Source organism: Labrus mixtus, chromosome 6 (genome assembly GCF_963584025.1).
Source record: "Labrus mixtus chromosome 6, fLabMix1.1, whole genome shotgun sequence".
Classification (NCBI taxonomy): domain Eukaryota; kingdom Metazoa; phylum Chordata; class Actinopteri; order Labriformes; family Labridae; genus Labrus; species Labrus mixtus.
In genome coordinates this window covers 18,213,630-18,232,409 of record NC_083617.1, presented here as the reverse complement: position 1 = coordinate 18,232,409, position 18,780 = coordinate 18,213,630, and the positions used below count along the sequence as shown (strand labels likewise).

The 18,780-nt window shown below is 38.6% G+C and overlaps 2 protein-coding genes across 3 annotated transcripts in view; both read left to right on the top strand.

Moving 5' to 3' along the window:
* The window catches only part of itsn1 (intersectin 1 (SH3 domain protein)), a 54,217-nt gene extending 47,191 nt beyond the window's left edge, over nucleotides 1-7,026 (top strand). For both annotated transcript variants that reach the window (XM_061040345.1, XM_061040344.1), the window contains 8 exons: nucleotides 141-272; nucleotides 652-732; nucleotides 960-1,081; nucleotides 2,068-2,150; nucleotides 2,251-2,334; nucleotides 2,725-2,789; nucleotides 3,341-3,449; nucleotides 3,561-7,026. In XM_061040345.1, the coding sequence (XP_060896328.1) occupies nucleotides 141-272; nucleotides 652-732; nucleotides 960-1,081; nucleotides 2,068-2,150; nucleotides 2,251-2,334; nucleotides 2,725-2,789; nucleotides 3,341-3,449; nucleotides 3,561-3,709 (825 nt within the window). In that variant the 3' untranslated portion in view covers nucleotides 3,710-7,026. The remainder of the gene's footprint in view (nucleotides 1-140; nucleotides 273-651; nucleotides 733-959; nucleotides 1,082-2,067; nucleotides 2,151-2,250; nucleotides 2,335-2,724; nucleotides 2,790-3,340; nucleotides 3,450-3,560) is intronic.
* A 3,415-nt stretch (nucleotides 7,027-10,441) lies between these two features.
* LOC132975641 (uncharacterized) lies at nucleotides 10,442-18,102 on the top strand. Its single transcript, XM_061040343.1, has 8 exons — nucleotides 10,442-10,873; nucleotides 11,771-11,870; nucleotides 12,110-12,205; nucleotides 12,561-14,852; nucleotides 15,361-15,528; nucleotides 16,968-17,028; nucleotides 17,215-17,339; nucleotides 17,839-18,102. Exons 1-8 carry the CDS (start codon nucleotides 10,829-10,831, stop codon nucleotides 17,862-17,864), a joined length of 2,913 nt encoding a protein of 970 aa, XP_060896326.1. The 5' UTR covers nucleotides 10,442-10,828; the 3' UTR covers nucleotides 17,865-18,102.
* The last annotated feature ends 678 nt before the right edge of the window (nucleotides 18,103-18,780 follow it).

The window sequence follows — 18,780 nt, the reverse complement described above, 5'->3', positions numbered from 1 at the left end:
CATTTATTTATTTATTGTACAGACAAAATAATCCGTTCCAATGTCAATTTCTACTAGACATTTTCACCGTTGCCTTAGAGCATGAACTTTTTGTTTTGCCCATGGAGACAAATAATCCTCCTTCCCTCTCTGTCCTTCAGCAACTGGTGTTTAACTCGGTCACAAACTGTCTGGGTCCAAGGAAGTTTCTTCACAGTGGGAAGTTGTTTAAAGCAAAGAGCAGCAAGGAGCTGTACGGCTTCCTGTTCAATGACTTCCTGCTGCTGACACAGGTGAGCCTGGAGGACCTCTGTCTGACTGACACGGCTACACACATTCACATCTGTTCTTTCCTCCTCTTTTTAGATACTCCATGCTGCTGCTTTCAAATAGCATTTCACTGCTTTAATGGAGACTTTTTTTTACATGAAGATTTTAAAAGATGGAAATACTTAATCGTTATCTCTAATTTTCATTATTTCTTTTACTTTATTCTATCTTAAAATAAATGTTTTTGAGCACTTTAACAGGTAAATGAATCATTCTGAGATATCGTTAGTATGTACTTTTTCTTAAAGTGGAGACCAAAACACTTCTTCAACCTCTCGTAAATGTTTGTGTTTCCTCTGAACAATCTCAGGTTCACTCTCTGTTTCTAAACTTTACTCACAGGTGACCAAACCTCTGGGCTTCTCAGGCTCGGACAAAGTATTCTCCTCGAAAACACACCTGCAGTACCGCATGTACAAAACGGTGAGACAACACTGATCCATGTCTTTTGTCGTACCTTTACAAGAAGTTGTTGTAAACTGTCTTTCATGAGATAAAAAATAAAATGTCTGATGTGTTCAAAAGTCTATAACATCTGAAAGCTGTCTGTCGATATCTGCTCTGTATTCACAGTTAAGTGTAAGTTCATTTTGAACAGATGTTCCTCTTTTAAATGAATCATAGTCACTGGCCTTTCTTGTCTGTTTCAGCCCATTTTCCTGAATGAAGTGTTAGTAAAGCTGCCAACAGACCCGTCAGGAGACGAACCTCTGTTCCACATCTCTCACATAGACAGAGTTTACACACTCCGAGCTGAGAGCATCAACGAAAGGTAATAAATATCTAGATATGTACAGTACAGAAGTGTTTGTGTGTAGGGGGGGGGGGGGGGGGGGGGCTGTGTATTCAGATATTTAAGTAGATGAAACTACTAATGCCCCACCGTGAAAATACTCCACTAAAATTGAGGTTGTGCATAGTAAATAGTTTAGCTTAAGAAATAGGAGAATTGGGTTGCTGGTTCATTTACGTGGTTAGAGGTTAGATGCTATAGTTCTCGTAGGCTTGAATCCGACCACGGCCCTTTGCTGCATGTCATCCCCCACTCTCTCATCCCAACACTTCCAGTATATCTTTAGCTGTCCTATTAATTAAAGGTCAAACAAAGTATTTTACTGTGAAAAGTCATTTTAGCAAAATTTTAAATATTTGTGTCTGAGATGCTTAGAATGGAGATGCATTAAATGATCATGTTTTTTTGTAAAAACACAACTTCTCTTTTTAAAATGGAGTGAAATAGTATTTTATAGCAGCATGAAATGAAAATTCAATTAAATTGTCATAAAAACGGGGTAAGAATAGATGTAAATGTTTGTAGCCGTGTCAGCAGCAGAAAGTCATTGAACAGGAAGCCGTACAGCTCCTTGCTGCTCTTTGCTTTGAACGACTTCCCACTGTGAGGAAACATCCTCGGACCCAGACAGTTTGTGACCGACAAGAAAGACCCAGGACACCTCTATGGAGGGCTATAGCCTCTGTACATGGGGCACTAACCACTAGGCTACTGGGAACCTAAACTGCTCAAATCCAACCATCCAATGAAGGGATAAACCCCCCCGTGACTTGAGTCTGAGCTGATCAAGTTATTTAAGTTGAATTTCCCACTTGTGGTATTTGTGTAAAAGCAATACGTATATACTCAGACTTGTATTCTTAGACTCAGTAAATCATTCTTTATGACACTGATTTTAAGGACTATTACTTTTTGCTACTTTTGTGGAATATTGGCTTTCTTCTTATTTGTGTAATTTCACGCAGGACGGCGTGGGTTCAGAAAATCAAGGCCGCTTCAGAACTCTTTATTGAAACAGAGAAGAAGAAGAGAGAGAAGGCATATCTAGGTATCTGGACTTTTCTTTCCTACATCCTAAATGTTAAACATAAATAATGATTCTAATATCTGTGTACCCAATAACATGAATGTATTCCTCTTCGTCTCAGTGCGATCTCAGAGGGCGACAGGTATCGGCAGACTGATGGTAAACATCGTGGAGGGGATTGAACTCAAACCCTGTCGCTCTCACGGTATGTACACACTCCTGACACTAGAGTTTATAACAGAGAGAAGTAAATTATGTGAAGTCACTTTACTTTAGAAACTCAGGATTTGTGTTATTCTTTCATTATAAAGAACATTTCCTCATGTCATGACTGCTTTGGTATTAAGGAGAATAACAAAGTAAACATAGAAAAAGAGAAATCTGATTGTGTCACAAAAACAAGTTGTCAAATCCTTATGTTGTCAATTTGGTTTACTCAGTTTAAAGTTGATTCATTTGAAAGTAGCACCACTTTTAATCGTCTAACTAGTCCAGTGTAAGAAGAAGAGTCGGAGTCATCATCTGTTTATTCTCATTTAGAGAACAGAGATGATGTAATATGTGTAAATAAACTCCTGTTTGTCTGTATTTTCAGGGAAAAGTAACCCATACTGTGAGGTAACCATGGGTTCACAGTGCCATATCACAAAAACATTACAGGTATGGCTTGGATGACCACATTCGTGTTTGTTATTTTGCATTTTAACATTCTTCATGAGCGATAAGGAGTCGAGTAGAGAAAAAATATCCCTGGAGAAAAAACTGTTGAGTTGCTTCACCCACGCAGTAGATTTAGTGTCACGAGCAAACATGTGTTGTGATTTGGCTCTATAGAAATAACATGATTTGACCTGACCTGTGAAAATGAAAGGGCATTATTGGCAATAAAATGAAACCATTTAATCAACATTTGAGGGGGTGTAAAAAACAACTCTGTGATGGCCAAGTTAATTCAATTACGAATAAATTGTTATTATTATTGTCATTATTATTGTTTATTAAAGTTTATATTGATGTAAATCTATTCCTGGTTTTAGGTGAGCATGAGTTTGTTAGCTGATAATGTTTTCATATTAAGTAGGCATAGAGATCTACTGTAATAAATATTAACATTGATTTTTACAAAGAGAAACGTGAAGGCTAAAACATATAAGTTCAATATGTTCAATATAGTTATTTAACCCTTTTCCCTCTCTCTTTTCTCTGTGTAGGACACTTTGAATCCCAAGTGGAACTCCAACTGTCAGTTTTTTATAAAGGACCTGGAGCAGGACGTCCTCTGTGTCACTGTGTTTGAACGAGACCAGTTTTCACCTGATGGTCGGTAACACATCACCTGTTCTTGAACTGACTTGAAAAAGTTCTTTATGTTACATTTTCATTACACACACTCTCTCTGTATTTCCTGTCCCCACCCCCTTCCCCCCTCAGACTTCCTGGGCAGGACAGAGATCAGGCTGGCTGAAATAAAGAAGGACCAGGGATCTAAAGGACCAATCACAAAGAGGTTACTGCTCCACGAGGTTCCCACGGGGGAGATCGTGGTCAGGTTGGACCTGCAGCTGTTTGAAGAACCATAAAAACTGGACGGGAGCTTACTGGACGTTTTAAAAAAAAAAAAAAAAAAAAAAAGGACCTTAAAGATAGAATTAGGACTCGTCAGATGGGCTGGACTGGACTGGACTGGTCTGGTCTTTTCTTAGTCTGGGCTAGTTAGGGCTGTTCATTCATTAGGTTAGGTTAGTGATGCTGAATTTTGGCCCTCCCTAAATTCAGGATGCGTCAGTTGATCTCCTGCCCTCAGCAGAACATGGAAACAATTTGTGATCGATATGATGTTCATCAATGCATCCAGTCTGTCTCCTTTAGCTGTCTTATAAGCAGAGTCATTGGAGTGCTATTAAATTCACAAGCTAGTCAGTATTTTAAATGTATTGCTGTCACAGTGCAGACAGTAGGGGGCAGTGTGAGAAATCTTAAAAAGTTGTTTTACACCACATATCTTCACAGGAAACAAGGAGTTTATAATATCATTTTCAATGACATATCAGATTCAAACCATGACTACACTCTGCTGCCTGCAGGTTCTGATCAATCAAATGTCCAGGCTAAAATCTTCTTACACATATGTTTTCATATTATTATTATAATTTTTCAGAAATGTAGCAGTCTCTTCTTCTCTGTTCTATGATGGAAGATGCAAACGACGAGAACACTCTTTAACAATCATTTCTTACACCTGCCTCCCCTGTGCTAACAGGTTAGCTAGCTCATTATCAATGATCTTTCAATGCCAGGGAATAAAAATCCATGAAGTCACGTTTCCAATCCAGTCCAGTCCAGTCGACGACCCCTCCGCTTTTAGCCTGGTCCAGATCAGGATTTGAGTCCAGTCTGGTCCAGTCGAATCAACATGAGTCCTCTTAGAGATGGGATCCGGGTCTTTACTGTTTTCTCTTCCCCCGCTTCACCAGACAGACTCAGAGACACTCCAGTGACAATCCTATTCCTCCTTCTTAGCCCCAACAAACCCCAAACCCCCGTGTGTGTGTGTGTGAGAGAGAGAGAGAGAGAGATATTGTGTTAATGAGAGCGTGTATGTGATGTAAGCGAGGGCGAGACAGACGTCTGCTGTGAATGTCTGTATGTTTACGTATGTGTCAAGGTGGACAGGTTAATTAACGGTACCTTTGAGTGTACATTTCCTTTCATGTTTACGTCAAGTCTTACCAAACTCTCTGTCAGAGTCTTAAGGTGGAGTGTTCAGGTACTGTGCACGTACAGGGGGCTTTTGATTTTTTGCTCTTTCTGACCTTTACTGCACACTTGTCACATTAACGCTGAAAAAATTGTACAGGGTCAAAGAGCTAAGGATGCTAGTAAGCTGAAGATAGAAAGTTTTTACTTCTATATATGACAAGTGCCCAGTGGAGATAAATTACAGACAAGTCAAGATGAGCCTTTCAGATGTATCAATAAAAGTAATGCTGATAATAATAATAATGCTAGGGAACAGGCGTGACAGCTAATTTGAATAAGGTACTGTATGGAGGAATGTCTTCATTTGCATAACTTTAATTTTGGATGTTGGATGCACATGGGGGTTGTAGTTTTAGGTCATTTTTGCCACACATTTAACCTCCGTTGCTATGTTGCTGCTGTGCGGCTGTATCACAGTGGAAGTCTCTATGCAGGGAAGACAACCCTGAATGAATCAAAGGGGGCCCCGAGCTGGATAGAGGCCCTCTCACATGCTAGGTACGACATTCATGTATTGAATAGCAAAATACTTTTAGTACATTTCCACACTCTAACTCTGAGGAAGCTCAGTGTTGAAAGCACTTTTTTTTTTTAAAAAAAACACTGTCGCTGGCATTTAGAGCCGAGCAAGACGTGACTCAACACGATTTGATGGCGGCCATTTTGAATAGTAATGTCAGGAAACTTGATTAGACATATCAAGGGAACATTTTAAAGAACAACACTGGTCATTTTAATGTGTGAGTTAAATTTTAGAAATGGCAAATTCATGAAAAAGTTTCATTTCAATTCAGTGGTTTTCACAAAGCCCAGACACTTAGCTAACATTACTCAAACAGAAGTACAAAGTGTACTCTTTTTTTTTATTCAATTAGTTCCTGTTAGTAGGATATGGATCAAATCACAACATGCTCACTAATGTGTTTTTAATAGATTTCAAACGGTAGACGATGAGGAATGAGATCAGACTTTAAATACACAGGAAACTCTAGTTAGTTGGATAGATTTGTTGTGTTGTTGTTTTAGACTTTTGGTTGACAATGAGGAAATATACATATGACAGGTTTAATCCTTAGAAGCTAATTTTTGCTTCAAAAAATTATAAAACTTCAAATGCACTAAACAGGTTCCATATTTTCTAGACATTTTGAGAACAAAAGTTTAAATGACTGATAAAAGTTAGCAAGTAATTGGCTCGCGTGTTAGCCATAGCCTACGTCTAAGTCTAGCCTTAGTCTTGACTGTGGCAGCTTAAAGGTACTTAAAGGTAAATACTTCATATTTCTGAACTTTGATGTGATCCAAAAACGTAAAGTTTTAGGGATCCAAAGGCTTTTGAATTTGTTCGGAAATGAGGTAGGCTATTTAAAAGATTAGCTCTAATAGCTGCCACTTACTTCCTGTGCCTTCACGTTGAGGTTTTGCTAAAGTTCAAGCATCTTTTTCCATTCTTTGTTGTACTGCTTTGTCTTTTTAATTTGTCATTTAATTTGTGAGCATATCATTATTGTGAGTTCTTCTGAATTTCCAAAGTCAGGGGTTTCTTGACGGCAGTATTAATCATCTTTCCAAACCTTACTATTCAAAATGGCCTCTGCATTAGTCCGTTGGACACATAACTATGCCAGTTCGTAAAACAGAGTAATAGATATGTAAGTTAGTTAGTTAGCAATTTGCCAAGTTAGTGAAAATAAGGGAATTTCATTTAACGCCAATGGTACCACCACAGAGACAACCAATAGTTACCTTAGTGACCAGCCACTGTCCAATTAGACGTCAGCAAGGCTCAGCCAGGTGCAGCAGCTTGACTGTGGAGGAAGGTGTGAACGAATGTTTCTGTCTCCCCAGACTGAAGCCGATGATGATGATGATAATAATGAATGATAATGATGAATTTGTCTTAGATCCCTATACTGTTCTCTGGCCCCCTCCCCCCTCCACGCTGTACTGAAACTAACCTAATCCAGTTTGAACCTGTTCTTACTGTTCCAGGTTGTGTATAATACTACTGCTATCTGAGAGTTAATATATGAGCGCTACGGGGGCGATAGAGACAGCCTGCTGTTAATTATCACTGTAGAAGATGATGTACGTTGTTGTCTTTCAATGTTCAGAATAAACTTCCGTTGGACCAAGACTGAAGCTGATGTCGGTTTCTTTGGCTAATAGAAAGTGTTAAGCATAACAGAATCCTAGATAATCAAGTTTGCTAGCGTGTATGCTACAATGCTAAACCAAGTTTAGCAGATTAGCAAACACCAGTTTCATTTCTTGGGGCCAGAAGGGACCCTGTTTGGACAACAGGGTGAATACTGAAGGGGTGAAGTTCGAGACTCAAATTAGCTACAGTTGCACCGAGAGGGCAGCTAATGGCACCGAAAATGTCCTTCAAGCAACCACTCCTGCATACATTTTAAAATAAATCTAAATAAATTACCAATCAGGTTTAACAAGAATTCACAGAAAGACTGAAACCATGCTGCTGAAAAATGTGGCAAATTCATACTGGGGTCCATGAGTTAAGACCATGGACTGTAAATAATAAAGACCCCCATCTGGAGCAAGCCACTAGTGGTCATTTGAGGACCTGCAGTTTTTTGCACTTATTTATTTTCAGCCCTGATGGTCAAGCTAGCACATGCCAAGAAGGATCTCAGCTGTTCGCAGTGGAAGTCAAGCTATTTTGACAGCAAAGGTTTAACTTAACAAGTTTTAAGAGTTAATAGACATTAAGAGCTTAAAACTCTAAACTGGAACGTTTTTAACCAATTAGAATTTTTATGATCTTATAAGATGGGGAATGAAAAGTTACTTCAATAAATCTTTTATAAAAAATCGTCAATTCTTTTAAATGTTTGTGATGTCCTTTTTTTCAACTTTATTTAGGGTTATTAAATAACAAATGTTATCATTGTTGAACATACATCATACTTCCAAGCAGCATACTAGAAAGTATTCACCACAAATGAACCAAACTAATGCAAAAAAACAACAACATTAAAATCTAATTTGGAAAGATGAAGATTTAAAATGGTACTATATCCAAAGTTCCTCCAATTGACCTGCAAATTCCCTGTATCACTCTGTCTACCATGCCCAGATTCTGAAATATATTTCATAATTGTGAATCATACCATCCCAACACAATCAAAAATGATTAAATAGATGTGTATTAAACTCCTCTTGATCAACACAGACAATTTTTCACTTTAAACGTCTTGAAATTCTTACAGACTACCAGATATAAGAAGGAAAACAAATATCTGCCACACTTATGAGATAAACAGACATGGAATAAAAATATTTTTGAGGAAGCCACATTGTTTTGCAGTAGTCTACTTATATGCATCTTAGAAGTTTTTTTTAATGATGTGATGCAGAACTACATGAATAAGCTTGGTCTCCTTCAGTTACATATCTCTTTTGATTCTGACAAAGACATGAGCAACCAGGGTCACATTTCATACACATGGTTACCAGGTATGTGACCCATGGAGCACACATGGCTGAAAAGAGGCTTCTTGAGTCTAAACTGAGCCACAGCAGCTTGTGTTAAGAGTGTTAACTGAGAACCACTGCAGTCTGAATCGTCTCTTATAAAACAGCTCTCCCACCCTTTCCAGTCACATTATAAGCAGTCCTTCCTCTGTATGATATCCACAGCCTTAAGTCTGAAGAAAGAAGTGTAACTTCAGCTGCGTGTTGTGTTTACGCTTGCTTTGAAAGGGGGCGTGGTCTTTAATCTAACCACGTTTGGTCAAGAGATAGATTTTAAGCAGGAAAACGCCGGACCTTACCTTCAAAATAAAGGCTTCCTGAGTTGGTGTGTTTTCAGTGGACTACGGAGCCACTGAAGTCCCAAAAAGTTGAAAAAGGTAACTTATGCGCACAACATAATAACTTGTTGTAATCAGTTTACATAATATCTTGTGCACACAAATAAGCCTACGTCTTTTTTTTTTATACTTTTGGGGACTTCAGGGGATCTGTAAGAATGAGCAAAATATTTGAAAGATTTTGTTTGTTTGTTTTTTTTTGTTTTGTTTTTTTGTGTTAAAAACAAATACAAAATATGGCAACATTAACATGTTACCTTCTGTACAGAATTGCCAAGGGAAACAGCTGCCATGTCAATAATTAACAGTACATCATTTCATATAATAGAAATGAAATGACAATGTCTTAAAGTGCAATTAATGAGGTCTGAACTGAATATAAGAGAAAAGAAAGAAATAAAATAAGAAATACACGAAGGCAAGTCATTTGTCAGTTTTCTAATTCATTGGGAAAGTTTCTCAAAATATCATATACTGTTTGTGCTATTTTTGCTTTTACCAATTTTAATGACTTAATATACAATTTAAATTCATTCAAAGTTGGGGAATGACTTTATCTAATCTAATCTATAAATCTATTTTTGTGCATAAAAATTGTGGCTAGACACAGAATCACATTAAGGCAGAGTTCATCATTTGTGTTGTTCAAGATTATACCAAAGGTAACATCATCTCTGGAGATAGAGGACGGGACTGATGAGACTTCCTTTGCAATCCATTTGTGGATCTCAACCCAGAACACACGAGTCACACTGTCATCCATCAAGTCAACCACGGACCAAATACATCTCCTAAACCAACCTTCAAAAAATAAAGATTAGTTTCTGAACAGTATATATCTATTATCAGAGTACAGTGAATTTATTTTTAAGGTCCCATTAAGACAATCAAAATCAATAACTTTGAGGCCTCCATCCTTTATTTCTTTCACCATATTACTTTTCTACATATGTGGTCTGTTTCTCCAAATGAAATTCATATTGATGTGGTGAATTGATTTGATGAATTTGTTTGGGATGGCAATAGAATAAGTTGGGTAAATACATCTGGATAAGCTTTCCATCTTCGTTAGATAAATTCGACCTAGAAAAAAAAGATTTGAAAGTCTGTAAGGGATCTTTTCTGGCTTTCATCAGGTGGGTCAAATGTGAGTAGGGTTGGTTTGTAGTTGTGCTAAGGAGGCCCTATGTAGTTTAAGAAATTACAAGCTATTTTTAAAAATGAGAAAAGTTGACATTTTTTAATAATAGTTTTGAATTGCTAATAGCAAAAGTTATATGACAATCCTAGAGTTTTTTGATAACATATTAACATTTTAATGAAAGAAAAGTTAAAGGTTTTTGGTTGACATTTAAATAAAATGTTAGCCTAATTTTTTTTCTTTTGGTTATTTATTGTTTACAGTTATAACACTGTTACATTTTGCCACTACACGACACAAATTGAATATTTTGTGTCAGTTGTCTAATTTATAGTACAGTTAAGCTATAAGTAAAGGAAAACATAATATTAATTACTTTTTCTGTTCATAATTACCAAACTCGTCAGTTATTTATTTCAAAGTTGCTTTGAAAACTGTGAATAATCCATAGACTATAAATATTAAGGAGTAAAGCAACATTAATTTGTCGTCATCTTTGGGGCTTTTAGTTTGGTAGTCCAGAACGGAAACGCACTCTTCTTCTGTGGTTTTGTGTGGTAGCATTCAGAGGCTTTAACTGGGGTGCTTTATGTAACTAATGCTTTAAATACGTATGGGACAGCTCTTTTAAATGCATTAGTTTGTACTACAGCTAAAAAGAATCATGTTGTTTTATATCGCTGCAGGTGGACAGAGGAAGAGGGTTTATTTGGTCTCCGTGTTTAGATAAGCTAAGTAGTTATATTGCATTTGTGCATTATTGTCGTCTTATTAAATATTCCTCTATATGTGCAAAGTGATAAACAAGGGAGCAACACTGCCATAGTGAAGGAGACAGAGATTCGGGACATTCAGTACTTTCCCTCAGTGACCCCACATTCCTCCTAACATTACCAAAGAGACAGTAGAGCTAGCCCACAGTTTCTTTCTGACAGATATATACTTTTTTTTTATTCATAATAATGGCTGCTGCTTTGTTCAGAAGAGGAACGGGATTATGTGTAAGAGTAAGTACATTTCTTGTTTGTCTATGTCAAGTCACGCATGATCAGTTTGCTCCCCAGTTTTTGACAAGTTATCAAAAAAATCCACACTACACTACAATACATTAAGTTTTGTAAAGCAGTAGGCCTTCTTACTCTACTTGTTGTAGACTAAACTACAATGTAGCAAATAAACTGCAACAGTGACGTCATACTGATTTATGACCTGTGGGTTGAATATAAAGTATAAAGTAAAGTAAATGAACTAATATTGATTGCATGTTCTTTTCTTTAATTTGTATCAGGTGTTTCTACACATTCAACATTCAATTCAAGAATTGACCTTCAGTGTTAGAAATATAGCACTATATTGATTTGGCCCTATTCAAATGGAGGGATTTGACCTATTGTTGTTGCTATATATCCCTATATAAAAAATAAAAAAAACAGCCCTTTTATTGGGTGCTTGAGCCACCCGATTTAATGATAGTTTTTCCCCCTAAACACTTTTCCTCCTGTAATCCATAAATGTGCCCCATTTGAAACCGTACTCTCAAGGGCAACCTGCTGGATCCTGTGCAATGATAACACTCAACCGGTCCTTATGCATTCATGATTTATTTACTAAAAGTAATTCCATCGATATAATTTTTGTTTCATTCAGTACGGTTACAATTGATGCTTCTATTCTATCATGTTGTGCCTACTGACTTCAAATTGACCCCATACATTTACACATACCCAAATTGCACCACAGGGTCAGTAAACCCCGTGATGTGACGATGCTTTATTGACCCTCAGTGGGTCAATTTTTAACCCTGTGTTTACACTTGTTGAAAAAAATGTACAAAATAGCATGGTTATGTTCAAGTTTGCAATCTGCATCGCAAAATGTAATGGCATGTTTCTTTGTGCGTCCAGTGTATTCACAGGGAGTTGTTCAGACTTGTGTGGAGGCCGCAGACTGCCCAGTTCAGCTCCAAAGCATCAGACAGAAAAGAACCACGCAGAACACACATCAGTAAGACAAACACATTTCACTGTCTGATTTTCACTCTCATTTCTTCTCATAATCGCCCTATTAACGCAGTATCCTGTAAATATATTGTTGCCCTTATTTAGAGCTGTAATTAGAGGTGAGAAAGGACATTCTTCAATGTTAGATAAAATATTAAGATTTCACTCAAGAACCCAAGAATCTCCAGACAGGTCTCTGCTAATGTCATATTTTCCCCCGTTTGTTTTTTCTTTTACTGACAGAGAAAGCCAAGAACCAGCCAGCGCTGGATGTTGCTAAGCTCCTGGAGCAGCTTTACTCAACGCGCAGGCCAGGAACAACTTCCTCTGCGATTAAAGGTCAGCAACACATTCAGGATGTCAGAATAAAGCCGTAGTCCCACACAAAAAGATTTCCATCGTGTCAACACTGCAGGTGTCAGTAATCTGCAGCCGCGATGAAAGAGCTGGTTTTAAAATGTTTACAGAAATCAGGATCAAAGCATAATCAAAAGGGTTTCAATCAATATTTACCAGCCCATTTGTCACCTAACCAAATTCAAAGGTACATCTACATTTATCATGTTAAGTTTTTCTGGTGTTAAAATAGATAAAATAAGTTTCTACTAGTTAAGTTAACTGAGTGTTAATTCAGTAAATGTCTCAACCACTAAGTTGCTCTCTTCCTCCTCTTGTCCTTTTCTTCCTCCTACAGTTCAACCTGCCAAAGCCTCTTCCAGCCCACTCTCATCTTTGTCAGCAGCTCCTGTGGGAACCCTAAACGTTCCTGTTGTTAAAGATCCAATAGGAGCTGAAGTAGAAGCTCCAGATAAAGAAGCACAGACCAAAAACACAGTCTCAGGAGTGGATGATGTTTCCAACACTGCCAAAGAAATACCCTCAGAAGGAACTGTAACAGCACCGCCAGTAGAAGCCAGCTATATTCCTGCTGAAACACTAGAAACTAGAGCTGCTGTTGTTAAAGGTCCAGTTGACCAACAAGTACAAACCAACAGCACAGACTCAGGTCCTTTAAACCTCTTGCACAATGCTGCAGGAGAACCCTTAATAGAGACAGTGATAGAAGAACCATCCGTAGAGACCAGTAGCTCCACTCTGGAAACACTAGAACATAGAGCTGCTGTTGAAGGTCCAGTAGAAACTCTAATAGAGACTGTAGCAGATGCAGCCCATCAAGGAGTACAAACCAACATCGAAGAATCGGGTGCTTTAAACCTCTCACACATCGCTGCACAAGTACCCTTTATGGAAACAGCATTAGAAGCATCAGAAGAGACAAGCACCCATCCTCTGGAAACAGCAGAAAGTAGAGCTGCAGGTGTGGACCTTACATTAGAGCCGAAAGTAAACGCAACAGTAGATTCTCCTCCTCAGTCAGTACCAGCCAATAATGCAGACTTAGGGCCCGATAACCTCTCACACACATCTGTAGAAGAACCCTTACTAGAAATGGTAGAACCATGTGAAGAGGCCAGTGTCTCTCCTCTGGAAACACTAAAGAATATATCTAGTGTTGCTGTGGGTTCAGTAGAAGCTACAATCGTAAGCATTGAAGAAACGGCTGATAAGGTTGTTCAAACCAACAGCACAGACTTAGGAGTGGCTGATGCCTCATCTACTGCCAAGGAAGAACCTTTAATAGAGACTACAACAGAACCCGTAGTAGAGGCAAGAACATATGTAGAAGCTGCTGTTTCAGAAAGTACAGTAGAGCCTACAATAGTTGCTGATGTGAACCTCTCACACACCGCCTTCATTCGAAACACACCAGAATCTGAATCCCCGCATTTAAAAGAGGAAGTAGAATCATCTTCAGGAAATGTCCCTGAGGAGAGAGTGAACCGGTCCGAACAAATGACGTTAGAGTCTGTCACACTCCATGGAGTTCAGGTTCAGGTAGAGTCTTTAGAAACTGAAGAGCTCCTGCAAGTGAATGTGTTTCTCAGTGGAAAAGTGGAAGAAAAGCTACAGGAGTTGTTAGTTCAGACTGGGATTGGAGCTGAAAGCAGAGCTGCTGCTGAAAGTCAGAACTCAGCTGAAGATGAGGGCGAAAGTTTACGTCAAGCTCTCTCGAAATGGGACTCCCTGTCTGAAGATCTGCAAGAGCTGGAAGGAGAAAGTGGAATGTTAGTGAATGAACTGCTGTGTCATGTTCCTGCAGGGATTTCTAAAACTCCTGATTCGGCCTCTGATCCTCCCGCAGGGTCAAACCGAGAGTCTTCGCCAACGTATGAGAAGGACGCTGAAGAAGAGGCCATGACGCTGGAATCAATAACTCTAGCGAACGTGAAAGCTGAAGTTAGAGGTCTCGAAACTGAAGTTCTCTTACAAGCCAGGAATGAACTCGAGAAAGAAGCTGAGGTACTTGCAAAAGCGGAGAAGATGGAAGTACTGACCAGGGAAGAGGAGGATTCTGTTTTTGAAAGCTTAACAGACGCTGAGCTTTTATCACTTGATTCAATCTGTGAAGCTACAGATGCAATAGAAGCTGAGGCAGCCGTTATTTTAGAGGTCATGTTCGGTTCTGAGCAAGGACTGAGGCAGCCACCGGAAAATGTACAGGTTGACCAGAAATTGGGACAAAAGGATGAAGGGATCGGTCAGGGCGAGGGAAAAGAGTCTGGAGAGCGGGACGTGAGAGTCTTGGAGGCCATGACTCTTGAGTCTGTGACTTTGGCCGAAATGGAGGCATCTCTGGGAAATCTGGAGAGCGAGTTTCTAAGTGAAACCACAAATTATCTGGAGAAAGAAGCTGAGGTTTTTGCTTTGGAGAAGGGAGTGCAGGTAGGGGATGAGGTGACATCTGAAGAGGAGACAACGGCCCTGAACATCGAGTCTTTGTCTCTACTTGAAGATGAAGTTCTGTCTGAAGCGCTACAGGTTGACGCACTGATGGAGGAGTTGCTCTTTTCCGTTCCTGGGCCGATAAAAGATGCAACCCAAAGTCCGATTGATCAGGAGGCTGTAAGAGAACATGAATTGGATGGTAAGTTTGGGAATGCTGATTAAAAGAGATGGTTTGTAAGCAATAAAGACTGTAAGCATATGTGACTTAGGCCAAAAGAAGCACACTTCACAAGTTGTTGTTAGCATTTTTTGTCCATAAACAAACAAAAATATAAAAAAATGTTTTACTTGATTACGTGCATAAGTTACATCTTCTCTGAGCTGTATCAGGTCATGGCTTTTTTCACAATATTCTTCAAGAAATTGTGAATCGCTGTCCACAATAATCCTGGTTTTTACATTTCTCTTTGTTATAAAAAGCTTGAAACAAACAACTTTCTCAAACAAACAGAGAACGCCGAGCTTGCTGTTCTCTTTTGTTTCCAGTCCTTAAATGACACTTTCTTCCTCCTAGCTCTACACGTGAATGTATTTTGTCATTGTTTTATTACTTTGTTTTGTTCGTTGAATAGTGGATGCTTTAGAAATGGGAATCAGCTCTGTCCTGCAGACCTTCATCTTTCATTCTTCTTTGTTTGATGCAGCAGCAACAGTTGCCACTGGGTCAGTCAACATTGACACAGCGACTGCAGTGGGAGATGATTTTTCAGCATCTCCCGCCCCCAGGGATGTCCTGCAGGGAGAGGAGGTGGAGGTGGACGAGGGAGCGCAAAATGAATCTTTGGAGAATGTTGATGATGCAGGGACACACTCAGGTAAAGACGGACACAGTCATGGGTCATGTCTGACAGTTTAACAGAACATGAATGGCGGCCAATTCCAACACTTAGTGTGTTAGGAATTAGTGTGATGTTAAGGTGACACTGTGTACTATTTGTTAAAGGCTAACTAATAATGTTTGCTCTTGTTATAGTGGTCATATTCTTCTTTTTTTTCAGGATTATTTTTTGGCCTTTGGCTTTATAAGATAGGACAGCTGAAGAGAGACTGATATATTGGGTTGCATGCTTTGAGTCTATAGCAAGTGGTTTTAACATTAAAGGCAAACGTCAAAAGTCAAAACCAAGCGGCAACCTGGTGTTGAAAAATGAAGCCAATGCAGAATTACAAAAAAACTGCAGTTCCTCGAGTGTCCACTTGAAGCTACCGCCAAAAGACCTAGAAGTCCCTTACACAAAACATTTTAAAATGTCTGTTCAGACAGAAGAAATGATCATGTTTACAGCCTATACAAACTTTTAATCTTATGGTTAATGTCTTTACATGCAAACGTTTAATAGACTCGGTCTTTGAAATATGGATAGGCTTCCAAAAAAGCCCTTCAGAAACCAATGGGTGTTTTCACTCAGGTTTCCTCCATGTTTATTAGGCTACTGTATGGTCCAAACTGAATTCTCATTAGTAAACATTTTAATAAAAGATATATTCTTCCAATCCACAGCTGTCAATTTAGAAAATATGTACAACATTATTCTTAATATCCAGATATAATTTGGGATTTTTAAAATGTCATTATGGATATCTGGAAAGATTTTCAGTTTTGGATATCCAATATCAAAATGTATATCCAGTGTTGATCTTAAATGTTAAAACGACCTGTCATTGGTACCGATCAGCCAGTGTGTTGAGGACTTTGCTTCTGTAGATGGAGGCACCTACTCTACCATCTGAGCTAGACCAGTGCCCTGTAGGGGGCCAACCATGTCTAAAAGTGTTCAGAATGGCTACACTTTAAGGTGAGGCCAAACACTCCATCCCACTGCATCATCACAATGCCTCCTTGCTGTCTCTTTTGAAGCACTGTGTGGTTTTGTCGTATCAACATGACAATATTTCCTATGTGAGTGATGGCAAACACTCAAACACAGTCTCTCCTTGAAGTTCTCAGTGACTTCTTTGACAAATAAAGGTTGGATTGTTGTACAGACGTGTTATTGTTTAAGCATACTTGGGGCTTTATTCAAATGTTTTGTTACCTCACTTAACTTTTCACTAAACATACTTTCCTGAGTATGACTATAGATGTCCTCCAACCTTTACCAAACTATAGTTCTTTGACATGAATTATTTAGACATATATAATATTTAAAGGATTGTCATTACATGTTATTTCTAAACTTAGTCAGGAGTTTGTCAGAATTGTCTTATATCAACATTGTCTGGGGATGTGTGTTTTTTGCGTGTGTTTTTTCAGATTTAGATCCAGTACAGAGACTCTTCCTGGAGAAGATCAGAGAGTATAGCAACATGCACAGGTACTGTAGATAGAAACACAAAAGATGTTGTGTGTTATTCCCAATATAAACCCTTGTTCAAAACGGTTGAGGAAACTGTCACTGCTACAATATTAATTAGAGAAAAACACTGTATATCTGACTAAATTATAACTACCTATTTTTTTAATTCTCTGTGTTCTATCTCCCCTTGTCTTCTTCTCTAAGGTTGAATGGAGGGCCGTTGGAGGCAAATCCAGATTATGAAAAAAACCTGTCAGAGGAGACTGCAAAGCTCCAGAGACTGTTTGGAGGAGGAGACCTGAGCAGCTTCCCTGAGTTCACCTTCACTGGTGAGAGATAGAATTATTGTGATTTTAAACACAAAATTATCCAAAACTTTCAACTGACCAAATAACTAGTATTTATTCATAAGGTAATGAATTGAGTCTGACCATTTAAAATGCAAAAAACTGCCTCAGTCTCAAGTCTTTAATAAAGAATTCTGACTGTCTCCACAGAGCTCATCATGTCTGAACATTTGGGATTGTTAAAATCTCCATTGTAACATAATCTGGTTGTTTATGCTTTCAGCATTTAGGCCTACTAGTTTTTCTCTAAAGATGCGAGAAAAAAAACGTCATCCCTATGACTCAGTGCTTCAATAACATTGAATGTGTGATAATCCAATTACTTTGGGAGATTATAATTATATTTTTAACTCTGGAACACGATGTTTCATCTCTACAGATGCTAAATAGAAATTCCTCCCTGAACTCATTAGATTATGTGAACAGCGACCAAATTAATTGAATATATTCTCATATATTGTTTTTGCTGTTTTCTTTTTAGATCCCAAAATGGACCAGGACTCCTAATGATTTGTGATGCCTACCTCCTACCCGAAGCCCTTTCGTAACCTCTTCTCCTTGTGTCTTTCCTCTCTGAAGTCCACCTCCATTTTACCACAATGAGGAGCAGAAAGAAGAGGCATTGGACGTTTGTTTGGTTGGTTGATCCAACATGAAAATAAGGGAAATGTATTCTTGGCTGGCTGGTTATACTGTGCAATAATAAGAGAAACAAATTTATTTCATTAAAGCAGCGCTTTCAAATGAGTCTTGTCTTTTGTGATTATCTGGATGTGTGTAATGAAATTTAAAGCACAACATTAAGCAGTGATGGTTTGCTTGAACAGCAGGTGGAGCTGTCATTTCAACATCTTTCCATTTGTCTCCATTTAACTCTGTCAACCCTTCTCTGATTCTTTGGCTTGGACTCTCCCTCTTTCTGTTATTTTACCTCCCTTTGCAGACATTATAAGGCTATATCCACACGAGCTCTCTGATTGAACTGCTGGCTGTGTCGTGTGGCAACAGAAGCAGTCTATGCCAAGTCAAATCCCCTCTCAGTCACGACTCTGTGATTCAGATGGTGTGAGTCACAACCACAGACACACATACAGAAGGGAATTAAAAAGTCAAGCACAGCACCCAAACTGCATCCTAATGATTGGGTGAATCTAGCCTAGGTATTTTAGGTTTGTATTGTAGGCCACTTTAACATGGAATTGACACAGCTGAATAAATAATCCATTAATGTTATTTGGAGTTATTGAATAGGAAAGATCACAATGGAAGATAGATGCCATTTACACCTATTCAATTCCAGCTGTTTTGATCAGATCAAGATGCGCTAAATGGCCCTTTGGTGACGTCATTTAGTTTAGGCGGTCACTCAGATTGCCTGCGTAGAATACCGGCGTGCGCGTGTACGCAAGTGTGCATATTTTTT